Source organism: Gekko japonicus, unplaced genomic scaffold, assembly GCF_001447785.1.
Source record: "Gekko japonicus isolate JY-2015 unplaced genomic scaffold, Gekko_japonicus_V1.1 scaffold6, whole genome shotgun sequence".
Lineage (NCBI taxonomy): Eukaryota > Metazoa > Chordata > Lepidosauria > Squamata > Gekkonidae > Gekko > Gekko japonicus.
Genome location: NW_015166417.1, coordinates 2,249,180 through 2,273,499, shown reverse-complemented (window position 1 = coordinate 2,273,499; position 24,320 = coordinate 2,249,180). Strand labels below are relative to the sequence as shown.

The 24,320-nt window shown below is 40.9% G+C and overlaps 1 protein-coding gene across 1 annotated transcript in view; it reads left to right on the top strand.

The window, feature by feature from the left end:
* BAZ2B (bromodomain adjacent to zinc finger domain 2B) overlaps positions 1–24,320 on the top strand; it is a 160,571-nt gene that overhangs the window by 125,604 nt on the left and 10,647 nt on the right. The window contains exons 22-31 of the mRNA XM_015411533.1: positions 1,157–1,231; positions 5,740–5,983; positions 8,403–8,465; positions 10,685–10,829; positions 14,045–14,715; positions 17,549–17,822; positions 18,320–18,475; positions 19,051–19,211; positions 21,296–21,501; positions 22,033–22,168. Coding sequence (XP_015267019.1) covers positions 1,157–1,231; positions 5,740–5,983; positions 8,403–8,465; positions 10,685–10,829; positions 14,045–14,715; positions 17,549–17,822; positions 18,320–18,475; positions 19,051–19,211; positions 21,296–21,501; positions 22,033–22,168 — 2,131 coding nt within the window. The remainder of the gene's footprint in view (positions 1–1,156; positions 1,232–5,739; positions 5,984–8,402; positions 8,466–10,684; positions 10,830–14,044; positions 14,716–17,548; positions 17,823–18,319; positions 18,476–19,050; positions 19,212–21,295; positions 21,502–22,032; positions 22,169–24,320) is intronic.

Genomic DNA, 24,320 nt, shown 5'->3' with positions numbered 1-24,320 from the left:
AGAGCTGATCACTGTAAAAATAATAATGAATGGTTCATTAGGTGACTGGATCCTAAGACTCCATCCCTGCAGCAAGAGTTGTCGCTTAGCAGAAGACAGTCACAGGATCCATCCCTTTTCAATGTTTTGTTTATTTCCCACTTCTTCAAAACAACGTGGCTTACAAACATTAATAACATATAATGTGGATCCATCCCTTTTCAATGTTTTGTTTAATAACGTATAATGTTCCCTCTAAGTTGTGGAATCTTGTGAGCAAACATTCTACTTTGTGAGCTACTGGCATTAAAGTTGTGAGCAAGTGATTTGGCTACCGCATCAATTAGTTTGCTCTGGAGCCATCCTTCCTGAGCTAAGGCAAAAATGTATGAGCTGGAGGCTAAAAAACTGAGCTAGCTCACAATAACTCAGCTTAGAGGGAACACTGTATACAACTATGGAAGGGGCTGTGGCTTAGTGTTAGAGGGTCTGCTTGTCATGTAGACAGTTACAGGTTCAACTTCTGGCATTTTTAGCTAAAAAGACTGGTGGTAGTAGATGATGTGAAAGACCTCTACTGGAAATCATGGTGAGCCACTGCCAGTCTGAGTCGACAGTATTGCCCTTGATGGCCTGATTCAGTATAGGGCAGCTTCATTTTCAGTTATTTCAGTGCATTCAGAATTAATCAGAGATACATTTTGAATGTGTACTTCAATATTTGAATATTTGAACTTCCTGTAGTGGGCTGCTTACATTTTCCTTTGGTACAAAGTTTGAGTCCAGTGGCACCTTTAAGGGCAACAAAGTTTAATTCTGAGTATAAGCTTTCGTGGGCATGCACAAAGTGTGCATGCCCACGAAAGCTTATACCCAGAATTAAACTTTGTTGGTCTTAAAGGTGCCACTGGACTCAAACTTTGTTCTGTTGCTTCAGGCCATCACAGCTGCCTGAATTTTCCTTTGGTATCATCCATCAGCAGTAATTCTCCAAAGATTTCTGTTTTAGAGAACACTATGAGGTGATCATGCCCCCACTGAATTACTTTATTTATGTTGTCACATATATAATATGCATCAGGCATATATGCAAATAGAGGTACTCTTCAGACATTTTGTTTTAGAAAACTTTAGTCAATGAATGACCTAAACATTGGAGCTTTTTCTACTTTTACAGTGAAATTGATAAAAACATAGATTATATGTCTAATTTAAGGAGAGATAAGTGGATGGTTGAAGGCAAACTTCGAAAGTAAGTGATATTTCTTTTAACTGTTTCAGTGTTTTACATTTGTTATAATGATTGGTTCAAAAGCAAAAACAAGACATATAAAAGCAAGTACTATAAGTGACTTTTATTTCCTGTAAATATGGAAAATTATTTTTAAAGACCCATGATTTCTTGCTGAAAATCCATTAAAGATATATGAAATTTATAGGACTCCAAACTGGAGGAAAGTCATTTTGCATGCTGTGAAAAAAGACCAATTTTTATTTGAATATTTCTGGAGCTGTCAAATTATAATTGGCGCTAGTCAAAGCTGGTTGCAACTATCATACTTACTTTAGCATCATTCTGAAAGGAGATTTTTCAGGCTGAGATTTTTCTGCTCTAATTACATTAAAAAACTTTCAGACAACTAAGATATCTAATTAAAATACCTCAGAGTTGGCTGTATAAACTAAATATTTCCTGTGGTAGATCTGGGGGAATGATTCAGTGAGGTAAATCTCATCAGTTTGCCATGGAGCAAACTGTCAAGTTTTTAATGAATGTAATTTTACATCCCCTATTTTTTTCCATTGTACAAAATAAAATTCCATACAGCAAGTATAATGGCTCTATCTACCATAGAAATTTAAGTTGAAATTACTGTGAATCATAGGAGGTATGTGTAGCCAGGTGGTATGCATAGTAAGGCTCCATTTCCTTCTCTTCAAATCATGTTTCTCTCTTGTCTAGCAAAGGAAAGAGTCCTTACTGGGCCCTTTGCTTCAGATACTTGTGTTTCTAATCCTGTTTCTCCCTCCCACCTATCTATCTAATGTATCTCAGAAGGAAGAAGTAAAGATGAACAACAAGAAGGAGACAGAAGAAATCAAAAGACAATTAAAAGAAATTGCAGGAAGAAAAACCTATTTTAATGCTATTAACACTACTGGCTCCTAAATTATGCAGGGTTAACGACTGTATTTGTGAGGCACCTCCAACAATTTAGCTTCCTATATAGAATACTATACATAATCTATTCTGTCAAAGGGCTAATGAAAATTTTTGATGCTGCCTCTACCGGCAGATGCCTGTTTGCTGCCTCTTGCCTCAGGGGCAAGTCAGTCTACTCTCTCCTGCCCTTTCAGAAAATGTAAGTAGTAGATTTTGGGGTTTGTTCGCGTCTTTTTTCTTTAAAGCTCTTCCCTGGCTCTTCTTGCAAGAAGTTGGCAAGCAGTTTTAAATAAACAGGATTCCTTTTCTTTTCTAAATCTTTTTCCTCGGTTACTCTTCTCAGTTTCCCTTCCTACTGTCATCATGTCTGATAAACCTGATTACTTTCTCCTTGTCCATCCTTTCATAAATTTCATTTTGACTAGCTGAGGACTCCTACTTACTCAACAGGAAATTTTTCTAGGCCACAGAAATTGGTTTATCTCATGGTCACCAGTTTTATGTGTGTCAGTAAGTGTTCTACACAGCAGTTGCACTGCATGAAGCACTTCCATTGCTAAGCCTTCAAGCAGCATTACCCTTCTGAGAAGTGTCTTAATCAGGTCCTAGATTTTCTGGTGCTCCATTTGCACCTTTCAGTCTTCCTTTTTCTAAAACTTTCTCTAAAAGGTGCCTTGGCTCTTACTTCAGTAAGGAAAGGATGTCTAAAAGGTACTACCATAGCATGCTCTCTCGTTCTCTCTCTCTCTCATGCAATGTAACCACCCTATATTTGTTTTAAACAGAACTCTGTATACATCTTTTATATTTAATTATTTAAATACCATAGCTCTCTCACCATAACGTGATACAGAGGCCAACAGCAACTGACTGGAAGACCAGAATTATTTCTGTTTACACATTAGGCAGATGCACACATTGTATGTATCTCTTGGATACATTTACTGATTGCTTGACTTATTGCATTTTCTTTTAACCTCCAAGAGGCTCCAGGTAACAAAGTGATTGCCTGCATCCAGGCCTACGGAGGTAGAATTGTCTTAGTGGCTAGACCAAGTTCACTCAGTCACTATACTGCCTCTTTCGCAGTTGGAAGGCAGGTAACAGGAAGGACCCCCTCTTATAATGGGGTTACGAAGGAACTCCAAGGCCATCCTGCTCTAGTAAGCAAGACTAATGAGCTTGACTATATTAGAAGGAAATATGAGTCTATTGGACTTCTCTCATTATGACAATAGTTTTCAGTATTGGGGACAATTTACATTTTGCTAAAGATGTCAGAAGTTCTTAATTCATATATCCTGCAGCATTGTTTATGAAATCAATTAAGAGATTGGCTGTCTCTTTTCTTAGTGAACATTGTTGGGGCACTGTGTAGATATCCCTGCCGTCCTTCAGCTCAAGTTTAGGGAGGCTGAGAAACTTCAATAATGTGACTGGTAACAAACAAAAATATTCTGGCAGAATTTTATTTATAGCTGTTTCTTGTAGTTTTGTCATCAGGAAAGTTAAATACACCGGCTACAGTTCTTGATTAGCTGTAGTTTCTAGACAAACGCCTGCATGTTTCTGGAAAGCCAAATGAGCAGCTAGTGCAAAGCACTAAATGGTTGTCAGTGGGAGTTGCAATGCCATCCTAAACAGAGGTACAATCTTCCAAGCCCATTGCCTTCTGTAGACTTAGAGAGGTGCAACTCTGGTTAGTATTGCACCATTAACGATGACTTTGGAGTCCATATGTTTGCTTATTCATCTGTTTTCTCCCCCCTGTGTGAAGAAAGCACCCAAAGGTACAGGAAATTTTCCTGACTGCAGAGTATCCCCCCCCTTTTCCCCCGTCTCCAATTCTACTTAAATTGAGTTGTAGAATTTTTCTCAGTCTAACTACCCAGTCCTAGGATTTTCCCCCAGGACATTATTGTTAGACTGTAGTGTTCTAAGCCTAGCTGCTATGCCATTACAGATTACTAATTCAGCCATTTTTGCAGTAAACAAAAGCAGTGATGCAGACGTTTAGAAATCAGGCATACACAATCATTTTGTTTCTTGACACATGGAACATATTTTAAAGAGTTTTATACCTGATTCAGTTTTATTCTACCATGTTCTCTGTCAAGTCTTAAACACATTTTGTCTTTTGTATTGGAAGGGCAGAGGCACAGATTATTAATAGAGGTCAGCTAGGAATACCTGCTCATCCTCGTCCCTTTCTCTCTCTGTAGTCTGATGAGCATCCTAAAATCCAGTTTCTTCTTTTAATCAAAGACTTTCCCAAGGCTGCTTTTTAAAGAAGATGCCTACACTGCCTCTTATCCACTTGCTGTATGGAATACTGTTTTGTAAGATGGGAGAAGAAAGGAAGAATAAGACACTGAAAAATTACATAGCAGCATTGGTTTACTGTAATTTTTCTACTTCTACCATCCTAATTCGCACTCTTTCTTCCTCCTTTTTCTTCCTTGTAAAGTCTTTTTCCTTTCCAGATACAGTTTCATATCTCTTCATTTTTTGGTATGTCAGAATATTAAAAAGGGGTATTGAGCCTGGCTATTGCGATACCTCCTAGGTTGTTTCAATATATTTGCCTGCTAGATTCCTGGTAGGTAGAGCTGTAACATCTGCTGTATGGAATCTTCTTTTGTAGGGTATAAGAGATGAGGAAGGGCTACTACAACTGTACTTACTGGTATGTAAGTTTCTTTCGTTTCATTAAAAAAATGAAACTAAGGTATATGTTGCCCACAATGCTTCCAAACCTCCTGCATAATGTTCAATAAAATATCCCATAAAATGAAATACAAAGAAAAGAGTTGTACTGGGATAATCCAGGATCAAGTGTTTCAGTTTATTGTCCCCTTTGTAAATCAATTTTCTCACCTCTTGGGTCTTTAGATGCAAAGGGTAGACACTGAGACTTAAAAACGTGAATGGGAAAAGTAGATTATCGAGAATTCAAAAGTGACCAGAATGTGAAACGGATTAATAGGTATTTCTTGAGTTTACAGAATAGCTACTGATATCTTCTTTTGTCTTTAAGATGTTTTATATGGGGCTTTAGTTATGTTCAATAGAATTCATTCCAGTCCAATAATATTTGCTGAAAGATTACATATGTTTTGAAGAGTTGTAAGTCTACCCAAACCTGAACATTCATAACAAACAGAATTTATTTTCACCAAATATTCATGGCAAATAGAAACCAGTGTTAGTTGAATGGTAGTTCTCACATACTGAGTCAAGGGTAACAAAACCAAGGTAGCAGACAATTGCTGAATAATGGAAGCTGGAAGGATATGATTTGTTTTCAGAGATGTGCGGAGGATAGGCTTACCAACCTAAAGGTGAGGACTAGAGCTCTCACAGAATTACAACTGATCTCCAGACTATGGAAATCAGTTCCCCTGGGGAAAATGGCAGTGTCAGAAGGCAGACTCTCTGCTGAGCTCCCTGCCATCCCCAAACCTCCACCCTCCCCAACCCTCACCCCCGTATCTCCAGGAATTTTCCAACCCAGGGCTGGCAATCCTAGCAAGAGGAGCTTTTTGCATGTTATGGCAAACATTCAGTAATACCATTTGCCTACCATGTGTTTATAGGCTTAGAATAATTCATGCTAAGAAAACAGGCAAAAGAGATATTTCTGGAGGAGGTGACATAGGAGAAGAGCAGCATTCACTGGGTACACCCACACCAGGCCGAAAAAGGAGGCGGAAGGGAGGGGACAGCGATTATGATGACGACGATGATGATTATAGTGATGATCAAGCCGATGAAGATGACGAGGATGAGGAGGACAAGGATGACAAAAAGGGAAAGAAAGCAGATATTTGTGAAGATGAGGTACGGGGATTCTAATATTTATCTACCTCACATAGTTAATCTATACATTTAGGTTGAATTTCTGTTGGTGACAAAAATGATCACAGTAGGAGGCAGAGAATTGGGAAATTCCATCCATAATGAACAAACCTTCCTGGATATTAGAACTCTTTGGGGCTCAAGCAGACTAATTTCATCCCCCACCCTCTCTGTTTTCCTATGTTGACATTCAACTACCCTAGATATTCTATGGCTCCTGTAGGACAAAAATTATGTTGTCATCAAACTATTTTGTGTGTGTGTGTGCTTCTTTTGATAAAATATACAAACTAATAGTTTTTCTGCATACTTGGAGAGGAACTTGTTTGTGAGATGCCCCTACACCACCCTACAGATATGTCTGAGGCTATCAAGTTTGCTATTTAGAAGAGGTTATAGTTTTACAAAGTCTTCTATTTGAACATACATCCCGTTATAATGAACCCCAAGACTCATTATTTTATTTTTATTTTGAACTTGAAAAGGGTAAATATAACTTCCAGACCTTGATGTGGGAGGGTGAATAGGGGCAGTCTTGTCCAATAAAAGCAAGAAAAAGGTACTATATAGTATGGAGGAAGTATCTATACTAGAGGAAAACTGCCTCAACATTCTTGAAAAACATCTGTGTCTGTCCCATTTCAGATACCCAATAGGCAACTAGTATCAGTGCATCAGTTTACGTGCCTCCCATAAACTTAGCCAGTGTGGATTTAGAACCACCTGTGTGTAGTCAGTGTGGTGTAGTGGTCAGAGCACTGGATTAGGTTCTGGGAGACACAGGTTTGATTCCCCACTCTACCGCAGAAACTTTCTGGATGACCTACCTCACAGGGTTTTATAAAGATAAAATGTCAGAATGGAGAACAACATAAGAAAGAAAGGAAGGAAGGAAGGAAGGAAGGAAGGAAGGAAGGAAGGAAGGGGTGGAAAGAAAGAAAGAAAGAAAGGAAGGGGTGGAAAGAAAGTGGTAGAAAGAAGGAAGGAAAGACAGAAAGAACAAGAGGAGGAAAGAAAGAAAAAGAGGAGGAAAGAAGGAAATAAAGGGGTGGAAAGAAAGTGGTAGAAAGAAGGAAGGAAAGACAGAAAGAACAAGAGGTGGAAAGAAAGGAGGAAAGAAAGAAATAAGGAAGAAACAGAGGTGGAAAGAAAGAGAGGTGAAAAGAAAGAGAGAGAGGTGGAAATAGAGAGGAGATGGAAAGGAAGAGAGTGAGAGGTGGAACAAGAGAGAAGTGGAAAGAAAGAGAGAAAGATAGGTGGAAAGAAAGTAAAAGCTAGGTGGAAAAAGAGAGGTGGAAAGAGAGAGAGAGAAATAGGAATGGGAGGGCATAAAAGAACTTTTTTATCTGTGAGGAGGGGAGACTGAGATGAAGCAGATGGGGCTTGGTGGGTGGAATAAAGAAAAAAGAAAGAAAAGGAAGGAAGGAAGAAAAGTAAGGCTGCAAGGGTGCAGGTGAATAAGCGCACTGTCCCAAAGAGGCACTATCCTACCCCCCTTTCCCCCCAATGCAAAGCCTCCTCCATTCCCCCCCTGAAAACCCCCTCCTCCTTGGCACTGGGTTGGGAAGAGAGGGAGTAGCGCGGCTCTGGCGACCAGGCATGGGGAAGCCAACAGGGACTGGCCAGGTGGAAAGAAAGAGAGAAATAGGAAAGGGAGGGCATGAAAAAAGGGCCTGCACAGACTGGTGCAGCTTAAAGGGAACCTTGGTTGCCATGTCCTGGCAACCAGCAGGAGACAGGAAGGCAGGGACATGGGGGGCAGCCATTGGTGGTGGTGTGAAACCCAGAAGTAACATCATGCCTCTTCGAGGAATCAGCAGAAACTCTATGGTAAAACTATATAGTCCCTGGTGATCCCTAAAGTGGGCTGGTGTCACTTTCAGGTTTTCTTGGAAATGACATCACACCATTGGCCCAACAATAGTGCGAAACAAATACTGGGGATAGGACATTTCCTGCCTCCACTGGGGGGTGGGGGGCATGCAACCCTATGTGCAGGGAATGAATAAGTTTCTTTAATAAAGAGGAAAAGGAAAAGAAGTTGCCAAATCCCTGCATACAGAATGCTATCCTTAATCCTGGCCAACAGCTATAGTGTGTAGCTGTGGGGCAAACTGCTTGTAAGAATACCACAGGCTGGTGAGGTTGGAGGTTTTTGTATTTTCATGTCCTTGGAATAGTTCTGCTTGGGTTCTGTCCCTGTGCTCAGTTAAGTGAATCTGGGTTTGCATTGCACAGATAAAAAAATGTCAGGGTTCCAGATTTCACAACCAATACATGACTTTTGCTATGTTTTATTAATTTACAAGGCATAAAGTTGTGATAGCATTAGTAGTTTATAAGGAGTGTAATCAACCTCTAGAGAATAATGCAACCACTGTATTTTGTTTATTGGTGGTAGGATGATGGGGACCAGACAGCAAGTGTGGAGGAACTAGAGAAACAAATTGACAAGCTGACTAAGGTAAGATGCCTCTATTATATCTAAATCTTTTTTATTTAGGTATGTGTCAATTTAGATTGTAGTTTATTCTCTCCCCCCCCCCCCCTGTTTTTAAATAGGTGTTTTAGTATTCACTCAAATTTATTGGACTTGCCTGTAGCGGGCCAGCTTTACAGGTGAAGCAAACAAAAGCAACAAAGGGGCTTCAGTTTCTGGGAAAGGACAAGTAAAGAGATGGTTGTGCCATTTTGACTTTTTTTGCTTCAAGGGGTGCTGAGCCTAATTTTACTGAACCTCTGAAAAACAATACGAGTGCAGGAGTCCTAAACAGAGTTACACCCTTCTAAGTATGTTGAAGTCCGTGGACTTAAAGGGTATGAACTCTGGGACTGTTAGCACTAAGCTAGAAGAATGCAAAGAGCACTACAGTAAAGGGGTCCAAAGTGCACAGTACCACTCTATAATCTTGTTTGGATTGTGTGACTTTGCTAACATCCTAAACCACTGTGTGGGCTGCTGGGGATTGGTACAGGCCTTGTGTGACTTGAGGGTCTTGAAACTTGAGAAGGTGGAGATAGCCCTGGCACTACTGGAACTAACCAAAGATGAACAAGTGTTTAATATTTGGACATGGTCAAATGAACTATGATTTGAATTCTTAGAGTCCATCTTTAAATCCTTCTCCTGCAAATCACAGGAAAAGTAGGTAAAACATTTCAGATAAATAAACGTGGACTTTCATTATTTTGTGAAGAGCAGATTCCATATGCTGCCTTGCAGACTGTTTTTGAAAACTGAAGGGAATCGTTTCTCATTCTGGGCTGTGGTAAAACACAATTGGAAACCCACCCACCCCCAAAATAAGGGTCAAACCACACATCGCATGGTCAATCTGTATCTGGCAGTGCAATCCTGTGCAGAGTTATTCTTGTCTAAATCCATGGGTTTAGACTGGAGTAACTGTACAGGATTGCACTGTGGAGCTCCCCACAAAGGCATTGAGAGATACGGATTTACAGAGTAATGGGTGGTTTGTCAGGAAATGGGACGACTGTCTGAAAGTCCTGTTTCAACTATGCATCCTTCATAAAATCTCTGTTGCTACCCCCCCCCCACCGCTTAAAGCTCCACCTGCCCTCCCGCACATTGACAGGACCAAATGTACCACCCATCTCAAGTCAGGCTGCCAAATTCCAGGTGGGCCCTGGAGATTTTCCAGAATTACAGTGGATCTCTGGACTACATAATCAGTTCCTCTGGTGAAAATGGCTGCTTTGGAGGATGGACTCTGTGACATTATACCCCACTGTGGTTCCTTCCCACCTCTGATTCGCTAGCAATTTCCCAACCTGAAGTTAGCAAACTCAAGTGAACTGCATTTTCTGATGCATCTTGCTTCCAGCTCACGTATTCCATTGATGGGTGATTGTCGCTCGTCAGTCATTGCAGTGCAGAATGATTGCAGTCAGTCATTGCAGTGCAGTGCAACAGAAGGCAAGAGCATGACAACACATCATCACAGCACAAATGTGCAGGCATGACCTAAATTTATGTGTGTGTGTGTTTCTCCAAGAGATAATACTAAACATGATTTTCTCTCAAAGACAGTTAGACTATCTCATTAATTTCCCATCATAAGCTACAATATCTCTTGTGGCCTGGCTAGTTTATAACTACGTATGCCATTTGCTGTGCTGCATAATTGATAAGATTTCATCTCTTGTCATGCAATGGAAACTATTGATCCCTTTCTCCTCTGCAAATTTGGTACCAAAAATATAGGAGACAGCATTGCAGAATGCACCCTTTAAGAGAAAATGAAATGTTTAAGGTGGCTCAAATCCATCAACTGTGATATTCTATAACCAATCTGGCTCTTTGTCTCAAGGGTATTGGCAGAGACAAATGAGACCTTTCTGTTGAAACAGCTAATATGTCTAGAAAGTCTCCATTGAACCACCAAATACCTTAGCATTAGTTTTTTAAGGGTTTTGTTTTAGTGGTTGTTTTTTTAAAAAAACAACAACAACTGCACTTGTTTTATATTTTGGTTCTATAAAAGGTCATGTTTATAAATCTGGCCTTAAAAGAAACAAACTTCAAGAACTGCTGTAAGATGCTGGCAGTCCCCATGATAGAACAGGATATAAATCTAACTGATCAATAAATAATGAAGAAAAAATTGAGGGGTGAGGGTGATAGAACACATTATAACAATGCATTTCTTTACAACCAAACAGCAACAAAACCAATACAGAAGAAAGTTATTTGAAGCATCTCACTCTTTACGTTCAATGATGTTCGGCCAGGATCGTTACAGACGTCGATACTGGATTCTGCCACAATGTGGGGGTATTTTTGTTGAAGGCATGGAAAGTGGAGAAGGTAATGAGGTAGTCATAGGAATGATTCAGTCATTTCTAGGCTTCTTACAAGCTTTGATTTTGAGGGTTTTTCACTGGAGGGGTGAGGTTTTTGTTGTTTTGTTTTTGGTATTGAGAAATTCTTTCAATAGAGAACTGAGAAGGATAAATCTAAATTGTGGGCTGATCCCTGCATGACGCTGTTAGGAAAGATTGCTGACCTTAGAATGGAACACTTCTGGATCTTATGAGCCTTCTCTGGATTGCAGAATGAAGCAGTGGGGTTAACACTGGCAGGGATGACTTCAGCAAAATGGCAGCTTGAAATAACAGACTGAGATAGTCTCTGAGTGACCTTTTTGCAAGTCATCTGTACTTCCAGGGGGCAATGGTTTTAGTGTGACAATCTGGGCAGACATCACAAGGAACATTTTGTGGGGCGGAGACACTTCTTTAAATTACTGATTTAAAAGTGGAGGTTGACTCTCTGCCAGGTACAATGATTAGAATGTGGTAGGGACTGCAGTAGGGAATAAAGGTGAATGTACTGCCCACCCACATTCAGCTTTGTGAGATATGTACCTCTCACAATTTTTCTGAACTCTGTTACTAATGTCCAAATGTAACATCACCGCAAAGGTGAACCTTTCCAAAATTTCTGAGAAGGGTAATCAGAAAATTAGGACAGTACTATTCTCCCTCCCTTTTGGAAATTAATTCAGATTTTGTAGAAACTGCAAACACCCGTGCAGGTGCTAGCAGTCACAACCATAAACACTGACCTCTGCTTATCTGTAATTATGCAGCTGCACTAAGTGATGTGGAAACTAAGCAAACAAATGGCTGCCATGCAGAGCACTTGCTGTCCCTGCAGTCTTCTCCCTTCTCTGCTACTGTCTGTTTTCTTTTGTTCTTTGTGACAATTTTTTATTAATTTTTTGTTGACACATCCTAATAGAAAATGTGGGAACTGAGTTAAAACAAGAACTCTCCCCTCTTCTCTGAAAGATAAAACCTTTGTTTGTTAAACAGGTGGCTAATATTGTTCTGATGGTTTGCATTTCAACATACTTAAAGTACCCTAGTTGAGAGAAGTATGGAAGCACCTTCTACACATGGGTCGTCTTCTTAGGAGCCACAAGTGCAAATAGGATTGTTGGGTTGATTCATGCCTAACATTTCCACTGATGTTAGGGAGGCTGATTTTGCTGATTTTTTCCTTCTTCTGCTGTTTCCCCCCTCATAGTGTTCCCGGGGGTCTCCTGTCCCCCAGGAGTACCATGGGGGTCATTTTGGGCTGCAGTGGTAGGCATCTTTCCATCAAAGTGATCCAAGTCACTGGCCATCCGCACTGAATTGTTCTCATAACATTGGCCATCTGCACTGAATTGATATATGCATTTGGGTGCAACTGCCTAGCCACATTCTGACAGAATTAGACATGTAACCATGTTACTTGAACTGGATGGAGGCAATTATCTATTTGCCTGTATATTCAGATTTATAGTTACTATATAATGACCAGATATTCTGAATGACCACAGATTAAAAAAATTAAAACAGCCTAATTTTATTAAATTAAATCAGATTTAAATTAATTGCATCAGATCTGTGGAGGCTCCCTTCCAGAAGGAAATCCTTATCAACAGGCAGGGACAACATAGGACCCAGCTTTTAAAAACCACCAAAAGTTATACGGTGGAGACTAGAGTGGAGAATTAAAACCTCCACCTTTACTCTAATGATTGACAATCAAAGCTTCTCAGTATTCTGCCTAAGAAACACTCCATTATTTGACGCAGTTTCCTTGGCATAGTAGGGAAAAATAGAAACCCAGTGGAACTGTGCATCTGACTTTAATTAAAATTGTGATAGGTTTCAACTTCAAGCTGCTTTGGGAGCCAATCTGGCTGCAAAAGTAGGGCATAAATATATTGATTAATTACATGAATTACATGACATTGTTAAAGCCTAGACAGTTTTTAGTAACATTAGATTATCACATACAAAAACTGATTTGTACTGTGGCTTCCTTCTTCTGTAGACCTCAGACTCCCCACTCATACTGTATCTGGGGGAGGGTCTCCCATCCCCTAGGAGCAGCATTGGGGGGGCACTCTAGGCCCCACCCTGAGGTTGGTAAACCAAGCTGAATTCACTGGGCTTTGAAGGGTGTGCTCTGCTAATTAAGGAATTTCCTGCTCCACAATAAGAGGGGTGCTCTATGCATTATATACAATGAGATGACAGGATGAGGTTAAGGTTAGGTGGAATTCTAGACTGTGCATGTACATGTACATGCATTAATTTTTTATGCTCTTCTGTATGAACAAAATAGCCTTCTATCTACTCAGTAAACTAGTTCATCAGAGAGAAAGGTTCAGCATAGCCCTCTCCTTGATGTTCTCAGTTCATGCAATGGGATTTCTTTTGAAGTGGGATAGCACTCAGAAACGGTGGCTCCACCTCAAGGCAGACTGCTGTTACTTTAGTTTGTCTCCTCATTCTGGATAATCTGGAAAATGCCATTGCCTTTTCATTCCAAAACTGAACACATTGCTAAAAAGCCAATTTCACAATTTCCTGCTAAACAAAGCTATACATATGTGTGTTTACTTCGGTCCCTTAGGCTTGTTGGTTTAAGTGCCTGAGCAGATCCTTTGGAGTGGATGCCTCCCTCTTCTCCCTCCCTCTCTCCTATAGCCTCTTGAATCTTCTAATATCTTCTCCTGAGGATTGGGAGACACCTTGTGAACAGAAGGGGAGGCAGCATGGGGAGAGCTTCAGTTTGAGGGCTTCAGAAGAAATCAGTCCCTTCTCCTCTTGCATGAACTTTTCAAAGACAGAAATCAACCTTTTCTCTTGCACGAACTTTTCAAAGACAAGTCCTAGTACAAGAAGCAGGGGATTATTTCTGCCAATTTCCCCTTCTATCTGTAGCCCCCCCCCCCCAATGCTACATCCTACTCTGGTTCGTGTGGGTTGTCCCTACTTTTTTTTTGGGGGGGGCACTGGAAGCTGCAAGCTAAAGGAGGAAAGATCCATTCAGTGATCTGTTTCCATTTACAGTTTAGAGAATCCAACTAATTTCTTCCCATTTTTACAGCTATATTTTCTAAATCTTGAGCACATGAGCGTGTGGAGGTTGTTGTTGTTCTCATAACATGCTTCATTATGGCTTTGTTAAGTAATGGTATTGTTGTGTGTGTGTGTATGTGTGTTTGTGTGTGTGCCTAGGTCTGGAAGAAATTGCAAAAGAAAAAGAGAAGCTGAAAAAGGCCAAAAACATTCATATCAAAGAAGAGATGTTTGAGACCTCTGAGGAAAAATTAAGCTGTTTAAACCCAAATCAGTGTGATCAGAAAGAAGATCTCAAAGAAAAGGACAGCACGAATCTGTTCCTGCAAAAACCTGGCTCTTTTTCTAAGCTAAGCAAACTGTTGGAGGTAGCAAAAATGCCTCCTGAAACTGACATTACATCCCAGAAAGCCAACGGCAGTGCCGCGAATGGGTGCTCGTTATCTTATCAAAACAGCTCTAAAACCTCACTCTGTAGCCACCAGCCCTCTGTATCACAAAGCAGCAGTGAAAAGTCCGATCCAAATAATCTCTTTAATCCTCTTGCAAGTGGGCCAGGGAAGTTTTACAGTGCTCCATTAATTTCAAATGACCAACTGTTAAAGACTCTTACGGAAAAGAGCAGGCAGTGGTTCAGTCTCTTGCCCAGAACTCCTTGTGATGACACATCGGTTACCCATACGGACCTGCCAGCTGCCGCCGCGTCTTCACTCACTCCTCATTCTCATCCTCCATCCAAATCACCTTCGCCTGTCCCATCTCCACTTGTTGGTTCTGCCTCTTCACCAAGCCCAATGGGATTGAGTCCTTTCACATTATCACCCCTTCAGGTTAGTATCAGTTACATTTTGAAAAAAGTCCAATCTTATTTTCTTTGTACCAGCAAAAAATTCCTTTATTTCTTCCTTAATTTTTGAGATGTGTAGACGGCCATCAAAGTGTAGGTGTAAAGATGACTGAACAGTACCTTATATTCTAAATGGTTTGATATTATTGTTTTACATTACATTTCCAATTTCTATACCGCCCATGACCCCCCTAATGGGTCTCAGAGCGGTTTACACTGTACTACTTTCGTAGTTTGTTTACCTAGCTAGGGCCACAGATTCACGGGGAGGGGATTACCTAGCAGCACCCTGCGGCCTATTACCTCCTCATCGGCAGGCTTCAGGCGTTGTTCCTGGCGTCCGGGTGGCTGGCGACCAACTCTAGGCAGGCTCTGATGGCTTCCTTCTCTGGCGCGCACTGCTTCGGACTGCAGCTTCCGGCTTTCACGTCCCGTCGGGTGAGGGTCGTTATTGTCATTTTGATAAGAACATAAGAGAAGCCAATGTTGGATCAAGCCAATGACCCATCCACTCCAGCACTCTGTCACACAGGGGCCAAAAATACCAGGTGCCATCAGGAGGTCCACCAGTGGGGCCAGGACACTAGATGTCCCCCCCCCCAAGCACCAAGAATAGAGAGCATCACTTGCCCCCCAGTGAACCAAAGCAGTTTATGACATCATACTCCCCTCCTCCATTTTATCCTCACAACAGCCAGAGTGATATAGAGGTTAAGAACGTTGGACTAGGATCTGGGAGACCTAAGTTCAGATCCCTGCTCTGCCGTGGAAGTTTGCTGGGTGACCTCAAGCCAGCTACCTACCTCACAGGGTTGTTGTGAGGATTAAGTGAAAGAGAGAATAACAGTGTACACCTTTTTGGGTTCCGATTGGGGAGACAGGTAAAGCAGACCAACAGCAACTCTATGAGGTAGGTCAGGCTAAGTGAGGGTGAGTAGCTCAAGGTCACCCAGAAAGCTTCCACAGCTAAGTAGGGATTCAGACCTGAGTCTCCAAGTTCCTAGTCTGAAATTCTCAGCACTACACTATGCTGGCTATGGTTAGAGGATTATTATATTATGTTATCTAAAGTTATTTGACAGGATTATATCCTGCTTGAATCATATTCATAATACTGCAAATGGTGTTCAGGAGGAGACAGACTGTGTCCAAAATTGGCCATCAGGTTAAGGGACCATCCCTTGTTCTGAAATTTAGCAGGAGTGGCAGACTTTTCAAAGCAATAGCAGGAGTTTATCTTCTCCTTATCTGTTTTCCCTTTCCAGAGTGCCTTAAAAATCAAGGACACCTTGACAACCGTAGATTAAACATGTGCCCAGATTCTCCAGAACTGCAGATCACCAAAAAAAAAAACATACAAAGTGTTTACCTGGAAGTAACTTGCATTGATTTTAGTGTACATTAATTCATGTGCTTAGAAATACAACCTGAGGACACAGTCCACTTAGCCTTTGCATATTCCCCGTTCCTTTCTTCTCTATATGCAAGAATTTCCTATCACCATTCTCCTCTTCATCTTATTGGCCACTGTCCTGTGAGTGGATGGCTATACATGTGGGATAGCTTCTCACAATAATATGTGTGTAAAGAACCAACTTGGCATGTTATCAGCACGCAGGAACCTATTGTAATGTTGGGTGTGTGAATGAGAAAGCAACCTGTGTTTCCACCAAGGAGTCAGCTGCTGTAAACTGAATGACAAAACACCACTATATAGTCTACTGTTTTGGAAACTGATATAGTCTGTGGAAAGACAGATTCTTTACTTTGTTCAAATACTTGCAAGGGGGCAACAACCTATGGCCCTAGGGCCAAATATGGCTTGTATAGAATCAAATATGGTTCTTTAGAAAAGAAAATGAAGCCTTTCAAGTTAGGGTACACTGGAATGGTAGGTGAAATGTTAGAATAACCAATATGTGAAAGGAATGGCAGGAAAATGTTTTTATGGGATGAAAGGGCTTCTTAAGAGATGCTTTAGAGAAAGGGAAATGATAGAGGTGGCCGGCAATCCAAGAGCAAGCCATACGCAGTTTTATGCCAGTGCTCTAAAATAATCATACATGGTGTTCCTGGATATACTAACTGTGAAATCTCATGTGTGGGTACTTCCAAACGAAGGACTCACAACAACCACTGTGTGGACTGTGGAAACTTTATGGCATATTAATCAGCATGCCAATTAACAGCAATGTTAAGCTGTATATTTTCACGTAAGTAAGTGGGCTTTCTTGTACTGGCTTTTTGTTGATCTCTTACTCTGAATTTTGATGTAGTTTGCTCTTTAATTGTAAAAGGTTGCTGACTAGGGCTGCCAGTTCCAGGTTGGGAGATCCTGGAGATTAGGGAGGGAAGCCCGGGGACAGGGGGGGTCTGGGGAGGAGAGGGAACACTGCAGGACATAATGTCATGGAGTCCACCCTTCAAAGCAGCCTTTTTTTTTTCAGGGGAACTGATCTCTCTGATCTGGAGATCAGTTGTAATGTGGGAGATCTCCAGGCTCTACCTGGAGGTTAGCAACCCTATTACTGACCCACATGTTAAATGATGTTTCTAAATATCATGGATTTTTAAAGCATGGACTTTATGTTGCTATGGTAAAAACTCCCATATAAAAAAACTGGAAAATGTAAAAAAAAACAATTAATTCTTCATTTTATTCAGTTGTCATAACTTTTAAAGATGCTTACTAACCCAGACTTCCTGTATGTTTTATACAGTGTTTGAAATGAAAGTATTGTCTTGTGGTTTCAGCTTTCCTTGTTGTAGTAGGACTAATGATCGTGTATTTTTTAAAATGCCTTTTGGTCCAGCAGATGAAGACAGGATTGCCTGTAATGGGACTTCAGTTCTGTGGATGGCCTACTGGAGTAATAACTTCAAATCTTCCATTTCCATCTCCCATGCCTCCTATGGGGTCCGGGCTAGGATTGTCTGAGGGAAATGGCAATTCATTCTTGACACCCAGTGTTCCAGCCAGTAAAAGTGAATCACCAGTGCCACAAGTAGAGAAACAAACTTCTACGCCTTGTACAGTGGTTGAAGTAGCCAAACCAGTTGATTATCCTAGTCCAAAGCCCATTCCAGAAGGTAAGTATCACCTCCTTCCAACAAGGAAAATTTTGTTGCTGCTGTTCAGTCACACAGTCAAGTCCAACTCTTCGCGACCCCATGGACCACATGACACCAGGCCCTCCTGTCTTCCATTGTGCTCCGGAGTAGGGAAAAATAATTGTTTCTAATTTCAGAATTTCAGCTATCACTACTTGGATTTGAATTTAATAATCAGAATCCCCCCCCCCCAATATCCTGAGGAGAACCTGAGATTTATAAAACTGATTTATCTGCAGGAGTTTCCACTGCTTAAAGGGCAAGTTACTGTTAAATTTAAAAAGAGGCTTGTCTCTTTGATAGTGGAAATGAATACAAGGAAAGGAAAATAACAATGTGTCAGCTCTACTGTCATTTCTCCTGTGTACCAACATATCAGGTTTTAGAAACAGGCCAAAGATTTTATTGTTTATATTAACGTGATGTTTTTCAAACGTTTCTTTCTTTTTTTAAAAAATCTCACTGTTTTGATTCAGAAATGCAGTTTGGCTGGTGGAGAATCGTTGACCCAGAGGACCTAAAAGCTTTGCTTAAAGTGTTACATCTCAGGGGAATTCGAGAAAAGGCCTTACAGAAGCAAATACAAAAGCATATGGATTATATTACTCTAGCCTGCCTCAAGAATAAAGATGGTATGTAACTGACATGTCACATACATCTCACTGCAGTGGCATAGAAGTAGCCGTTTTTCAAGAACGCCATCTGTGAGCCAACATGTCATATCAATACAATTTTTTCACCAGAAGAGTCTAAGAATTAATGACTTCCCAGATTTTTTCTTTAACCAAGTAACGTTAAATTGTTGGAAAGAAGAAAAAGACACTGTGCATGCATGTGCACACATGGATGCATACACACAAAGTTTTTCCAACTTTTTAATCGTTTTTATTGTTAATGAGTTGTTGTAAGCTGCCCTGAGGCCACTCGTAGGATAGGGCGGAGTATAAATTAAACAAGTAAATAAATAAAATAAACCCATTGGAGCCTCTTAAACGCCAAACTGATCTTTACTGACTTGGATGACATAACAGAGGCCACAAAATGCTGTTTCATTTTTGGGCTTTTTAAAATTGTTGTTATAAACAGTTCATCATCCTTGGCCTCACTGTAATATTACATTTCACCTGAGAAAAGAATTCCTGACCTTGCAAAGTCTGGTTGAATTGAAACCTGTACTAAAGTAACTCAATCTGATTCCCAAATACAGTTGCAATTATTGAAGTACAGGAAAATGATGAAAACCAGGTAACACGAGATATTGTGGAGAATTGGTCCACAGAAGAGCAAGCCATGGAGATGGATATTGCTATTCTTCAGCAGGTGGAAGACCTAGAAAGAAGAGTGGCATCTGCTAGTTTGCAAATCAAGGTAAAACGTACTTCAGTAAACAACAACAACTCTGTTCAGTAATGTCATTGCAAATGCTGAAGCTCAAAGCTGTTAACAGTGGCTCTTTCACAGTTAAGGATAAGTGCCTTCTCAATAAAATCATGGGTGGGAAGAAAGCCAATATGGTTTCATAAGTGTAGTATCACCTAGGCTGAAATGAGTTCATCCTCTCTTTTGTAAAAAATGATCTGTATATAAAGTAGACAGTAGTAGGCATTTTTTCCCTCTTGGTTAAATCTTCAGAGAAGGAACATGAGTCAGCATTGCAAGCAACCCAACTAGAAGTTATAGGGGACATGTTGCTGAGCAGGTCATAATTAACCTCTAGCAAAAGAAACATGTAGCATGGCATCACCACATTCTGCATTTTCCTGTCCCCACTCCCAGTAATTGGTTGCCTCTAGCAATCGTTAAGGGAGTGCTGAATGTGATGATGTGGCCAAAGGCAGGGGTCCTCAGTGTGGTGGCCGTGGGAGAGCCAGTTTGGTGTAGTGGTTAGGAGCGTAGACTCTAATTTGGGAGAACCAGGTTTGATTCCCCATTCCTCCACATGCAGCTGCTGGTGTGACCTTGGGTCAGTTACAAGTTGTTTTACAGATGTTCTCTCAAGAGCAGTCCTCGAAAGACCTCTCTCAGCCCCACCTACCTCACAAGGGTGTCTGTTGTGGGGTGGGGAAGGGAAAGGAGCTCGGAGACTCCCTCGGGTAGGGAAGGGCGGGGTATAAATCCAATCTCTTCTTCACCATGGCACCCACCAACTCCTTTACTGGCGCCCACCAAGTGTTTTTAGAAAGTGGCTGGGGCCAGTTGGGGCTTTTTGCCTAGCCAGGCTTCTGGTCAGCCATTGGAGATTTGATTGGCTGCACAGATTTTTTAAAATGTTCATTTGACAGCAGCTCCCACCACAACACAAGGATCTTCACTGTGTGACTGAAAGTAAGCTGAGGTGGCAGTACTCTTGCTGCAGCCGTTTGGTGCCTGTGCCCACCAACCTGTGTTCGAATTCCAAAGGTGCCCACAGGTTGAAACAGGTTGGGGAACCTATGGTCTAAGGTATCCACATGTGTCTCCCACAGTTCTAAGGTAAACCTTAGTCTTTTGGATTGTTTTTTCCCCAAATGGGTGCTTCCAAGTCGCATAACAAACCACTTGTCTTATATAGAACTCAAAAATCCTACTGGGTGAGTAGGCATATCTACAGCACCTCTTTCTGTTTCACCAAGTTCACTGGGACAACTGTTACCCTCCAACTGCCTTGGCAATGATTACTTGTTGCAAAAAAAAAAAAAAAGTAGCTCTTAGTGACTAAACTCAAAAATCCTACTGGGTGAGTAGGCATATCTACAGCACCTCTTTCTGTTTCACCAAGTTCACTGGGACAACTGTTACCCTCCAACTGCCTTGGCAATGATTACTTGTTGCAAAAAAAAGAGAAAAAAGTAGCTCTTAGTGACTTTTTTGAGATGCTAAATGGATTTTTTAAAAGTTGGAATAAAATTAACAAGTGGAGTAAAGGACAAAAATAGAAAGGAACTTCTGGTTCTGCACATAGTGGGGGCCATTTTTTCCCCAGAATCCCCTTTAGTACTTCATCCCCTTCCCAGTGAATTTCAGGAATAGTTTGGGAAGGTAAGTGGTACTCAAGGATCTATCGTATTAAGGAGAAAGCAGCAAAGGTCTTTGAGCTGTGCTCATGGGTCTTGGGAACCAACCCATTCATGCTTACCATTGAGCTAATAATATAGAGACTTCCTCAGACAGGCTGCAGTGGGAAAGGGAAGGTGAGAACATCAGTCTGTGGGCGCGAATTCTTCCATCTGCAGAAACACTCGGGGGATTTCAAGTCAGTATTGTTTCTCTAAAACTCATAGTTTAAATGCTTATTATTACTGTGTTCAAGTCATATGGGAAAGAGAGGCTTACACACTCTTAGGCAAAAATGTCTACAGTCTTCTTAAGGGGAAAAAAAGACTAAATTTAGGGGATAACTCAAAGCCCACTGTCCAAATGTTGGTGTTTACAGTAGCAAACAAACCTGTGCAAACCTTTCTATTAAAATGTAGGGTTGGATGTGCCCCGAGCCAGCATCGGAAAGGGAAGACCTGGTATATTATGAACATAAGTCAGTTACTAAATTGCATAAGAAGCGAGACGGTGACGGTGCTGGTGGAGAAGAAGGCAATAGCGGTACTCTAGAGCGGAAGAGTGACAACCCTCTAGATATAGCAGTAACCAGACTTGCTGACTTGGAGCGGAACATAGAGCGAAGGTATCTGAAGAGCCCCTTAAGTACCACCATTCAGATCAAACTGGATAATGTGGGCACAGTTACTGTCCCTGCTCCTGCACCATCCGTTAGTGGTGATGGTGACGGGTAGGTTATTGAGATTAACTTAAAAAATTATTGTGCTTCTTTGCTAATTGGAGCCTATTTTCTATTGTGTGTTTTTTTATCTATGTACCTTCTCGTATGTCTTCTGATCCACACGGGTCGCGTTATTTATGCATGATGCTTTGTAAAGATTTTGTTTTGTTTTATTGTTTTCTTTTCCGTTAACTTATGTTAACCCTGCAAAAAATTTTATCTTACATTTAACTGGTTGTGACTAAGCTTTTGAGGCACGTAGCCACAGTCTGTGCACTACATCAAATTTAGTTGCTTCAGCCTTTATTACCCTTACTTGGCTGTGTACTTTTTTTTTTGTCATCGCTTGGCTTTCAATGTGACAATGATTGTTCCACGTTCAGAAACTGATGAAAATGGATGTGACCTGCTTAATTTCTCTATATTTCAATGCAGAATGGAAGAGGATATTGCTCCAGGGCTAAGGGTATGGAGAAGGGCATTGTCAGAAGCCCGCAGTGCTGCACAGGTAGCTCTGTGCATTCAGCAGTTACAGAAATCAATAGCATGGGAAAAATCTATTATGAAAGTTGTAAGTGTTGTGAACTGATTTTTCTGTATCCTATTTTCCTACTTTCAGACACCTCAATTGACAGTGTATCTTTCATTTCTGCCTCTGAGAATTAGAAAAGTAAAATTTGTACTTTTTTTTTACACACATTGGTTAGCATAAATTATGAGGAAACTTTGCCAGATTCAGCATTCTGAACTTTCTTATGACAAGCAGCCCTTCTTTACTGGTGTATTTTTTACCACAGTATTTTTTCTAAAATAAATATATTAAAGAACCAGAATTGGTAATTTTAGGCTTCTCTTTGGGGGAGGACACTGTACAAATGAAAAATGACCCTTCCTGCATCATTGTTATGGGGATTCAGTGTCCAAGACTGCAATTAAAGGCTTTTTCAGAAAGATGAGATGCAAAGCACATGCTTAAAAAGATGTGCATGGCTTCTTTGCATGCCCATTTAATACAGCTGTACGTGCAGATTGGACGACTGTACAAGCACATAGGCTGAAATGTCCATGTCCGCATAGAAATGACAAATTAACAAGCACTGCTGTGTTAATTGCATATTTATAAAAGGCATGCAAATGCATGTAAAGCGATTTTGCATGAATCCTGGGCATCAGATTTCTGAAAATTAAGCTTTTTTTATTCTATAGCATTCAGTGGGGAAATGCTAACACTAAAACAATGAATATGTTGTTGTTAAAATAACTAACCCTTTTTCCTACTGTTACACTTTTTTTGAACTTCCAGATTTTCTTTTTACCTGTTGTTCTGACCCATTTGTTACCTCTATATTATATCTGTGTTGTAGGCTCTGACAAAAAGCATTTTACTTTCTGTTCCTTCCCTTTAAATGAGTTTGCGATGGTGTTATTAAATATCATATATATTTATGGTACTTCCAAAGTGAGCATAAAGTAAGATCAAGCAGATTCTGCTACATCCCCAAAGGCAGCTATGTTGCTAAGATGGTTCATGTTTTTCTTCTCAGTGGTCAGAATGTCAGACTCAGACAACGAGACCCAGGTTCAAATCCCCACTAGCTATGAGACCTACTGGCAGTGCAATCCTAAACAGAGGAGCACCCTTCTAAGTCTATAGAAGCCAGTGGGCTTACAAGGGTGTAGCTGTGTTTAGGATTGCACTGTGGGTGACTCTGAACATGCCAAATCACTCTCCCTCAGTCCAATATACTTCAAGGATTGATGTAAGGATATAATAGAGGAGGGGATTATGAACGTAACCTTTGTGGAGATAGATGGGATAAAAATTCATGACATAAATTTGTAAACAAGCCTCATGACTTCACATTCTATCCCTCTTCCCTTTGCCATGACCAGAAAAAAAACCCTGTCTTGTAGAATAGTTTTCTTTTTGTGGAGTCCCGCCATGTGCATTCCCTCCTATGAGTTCTGCATCACCACAGCAGCTGCTTCAAAAAGTTCTGAAATTCGAGCCCCAAAAATTGGTTTACAAAAACTGTCCCCACAGGAGAGTTTTGCCTTTTTATTTATGGCCTAGGTATAGGGGCAAGGGAGCTGCGGTGGCTCAAGTGGTTAAGACGATGAACTGCAGGCTGTGGAAGGTCAGTAGTTCAGCAGTTCGAGACCCGAGTTGCCGCATGACGGAGTGAGCTCCCGTCTCTAGTTCCAGCTCCTGCCAACCTAGCAGTTCGAAAGCAAGAAATTGCAAGTAGATAAATAGGTACCACTTCAGTGGGAAGGTAACAGTCTTCCGTGCGCCTCGGTGTTTAGTCATGCTGGCCACATGACCACGGAAACGTCTTCGGACAGCGCTGGCTCTTCGGCTTTGAGACGGAGATGAGCACCGCAACCCTAGAGTCGGATTCGACTGGCTCTCGAGCAAGGGAACCTTTACCTTTTTATAGGGGCAAGTGCCTTCCTGTCCCATTCGCTCCTATACCTGCTATGTTATTGCTCACTTAGTTCTCTGAAGAAATGTACCTCAGTTTTCTCTTTTGTCTTTCTAGCATTAGCTCTTATTCTAATAAACAAACAAACACAGTATAGTTTTGAGTTCATGGTGAGGAGAAAAGCCACATAAGGAATATCCTAAAGGAATAATAGTTTTAGTTGGACTTTAGTTCCTGTATTTATTTTTGTGGCATTTCTTTAAATAGTGCCAAAACTTTGGAGATATGCTTCCCATT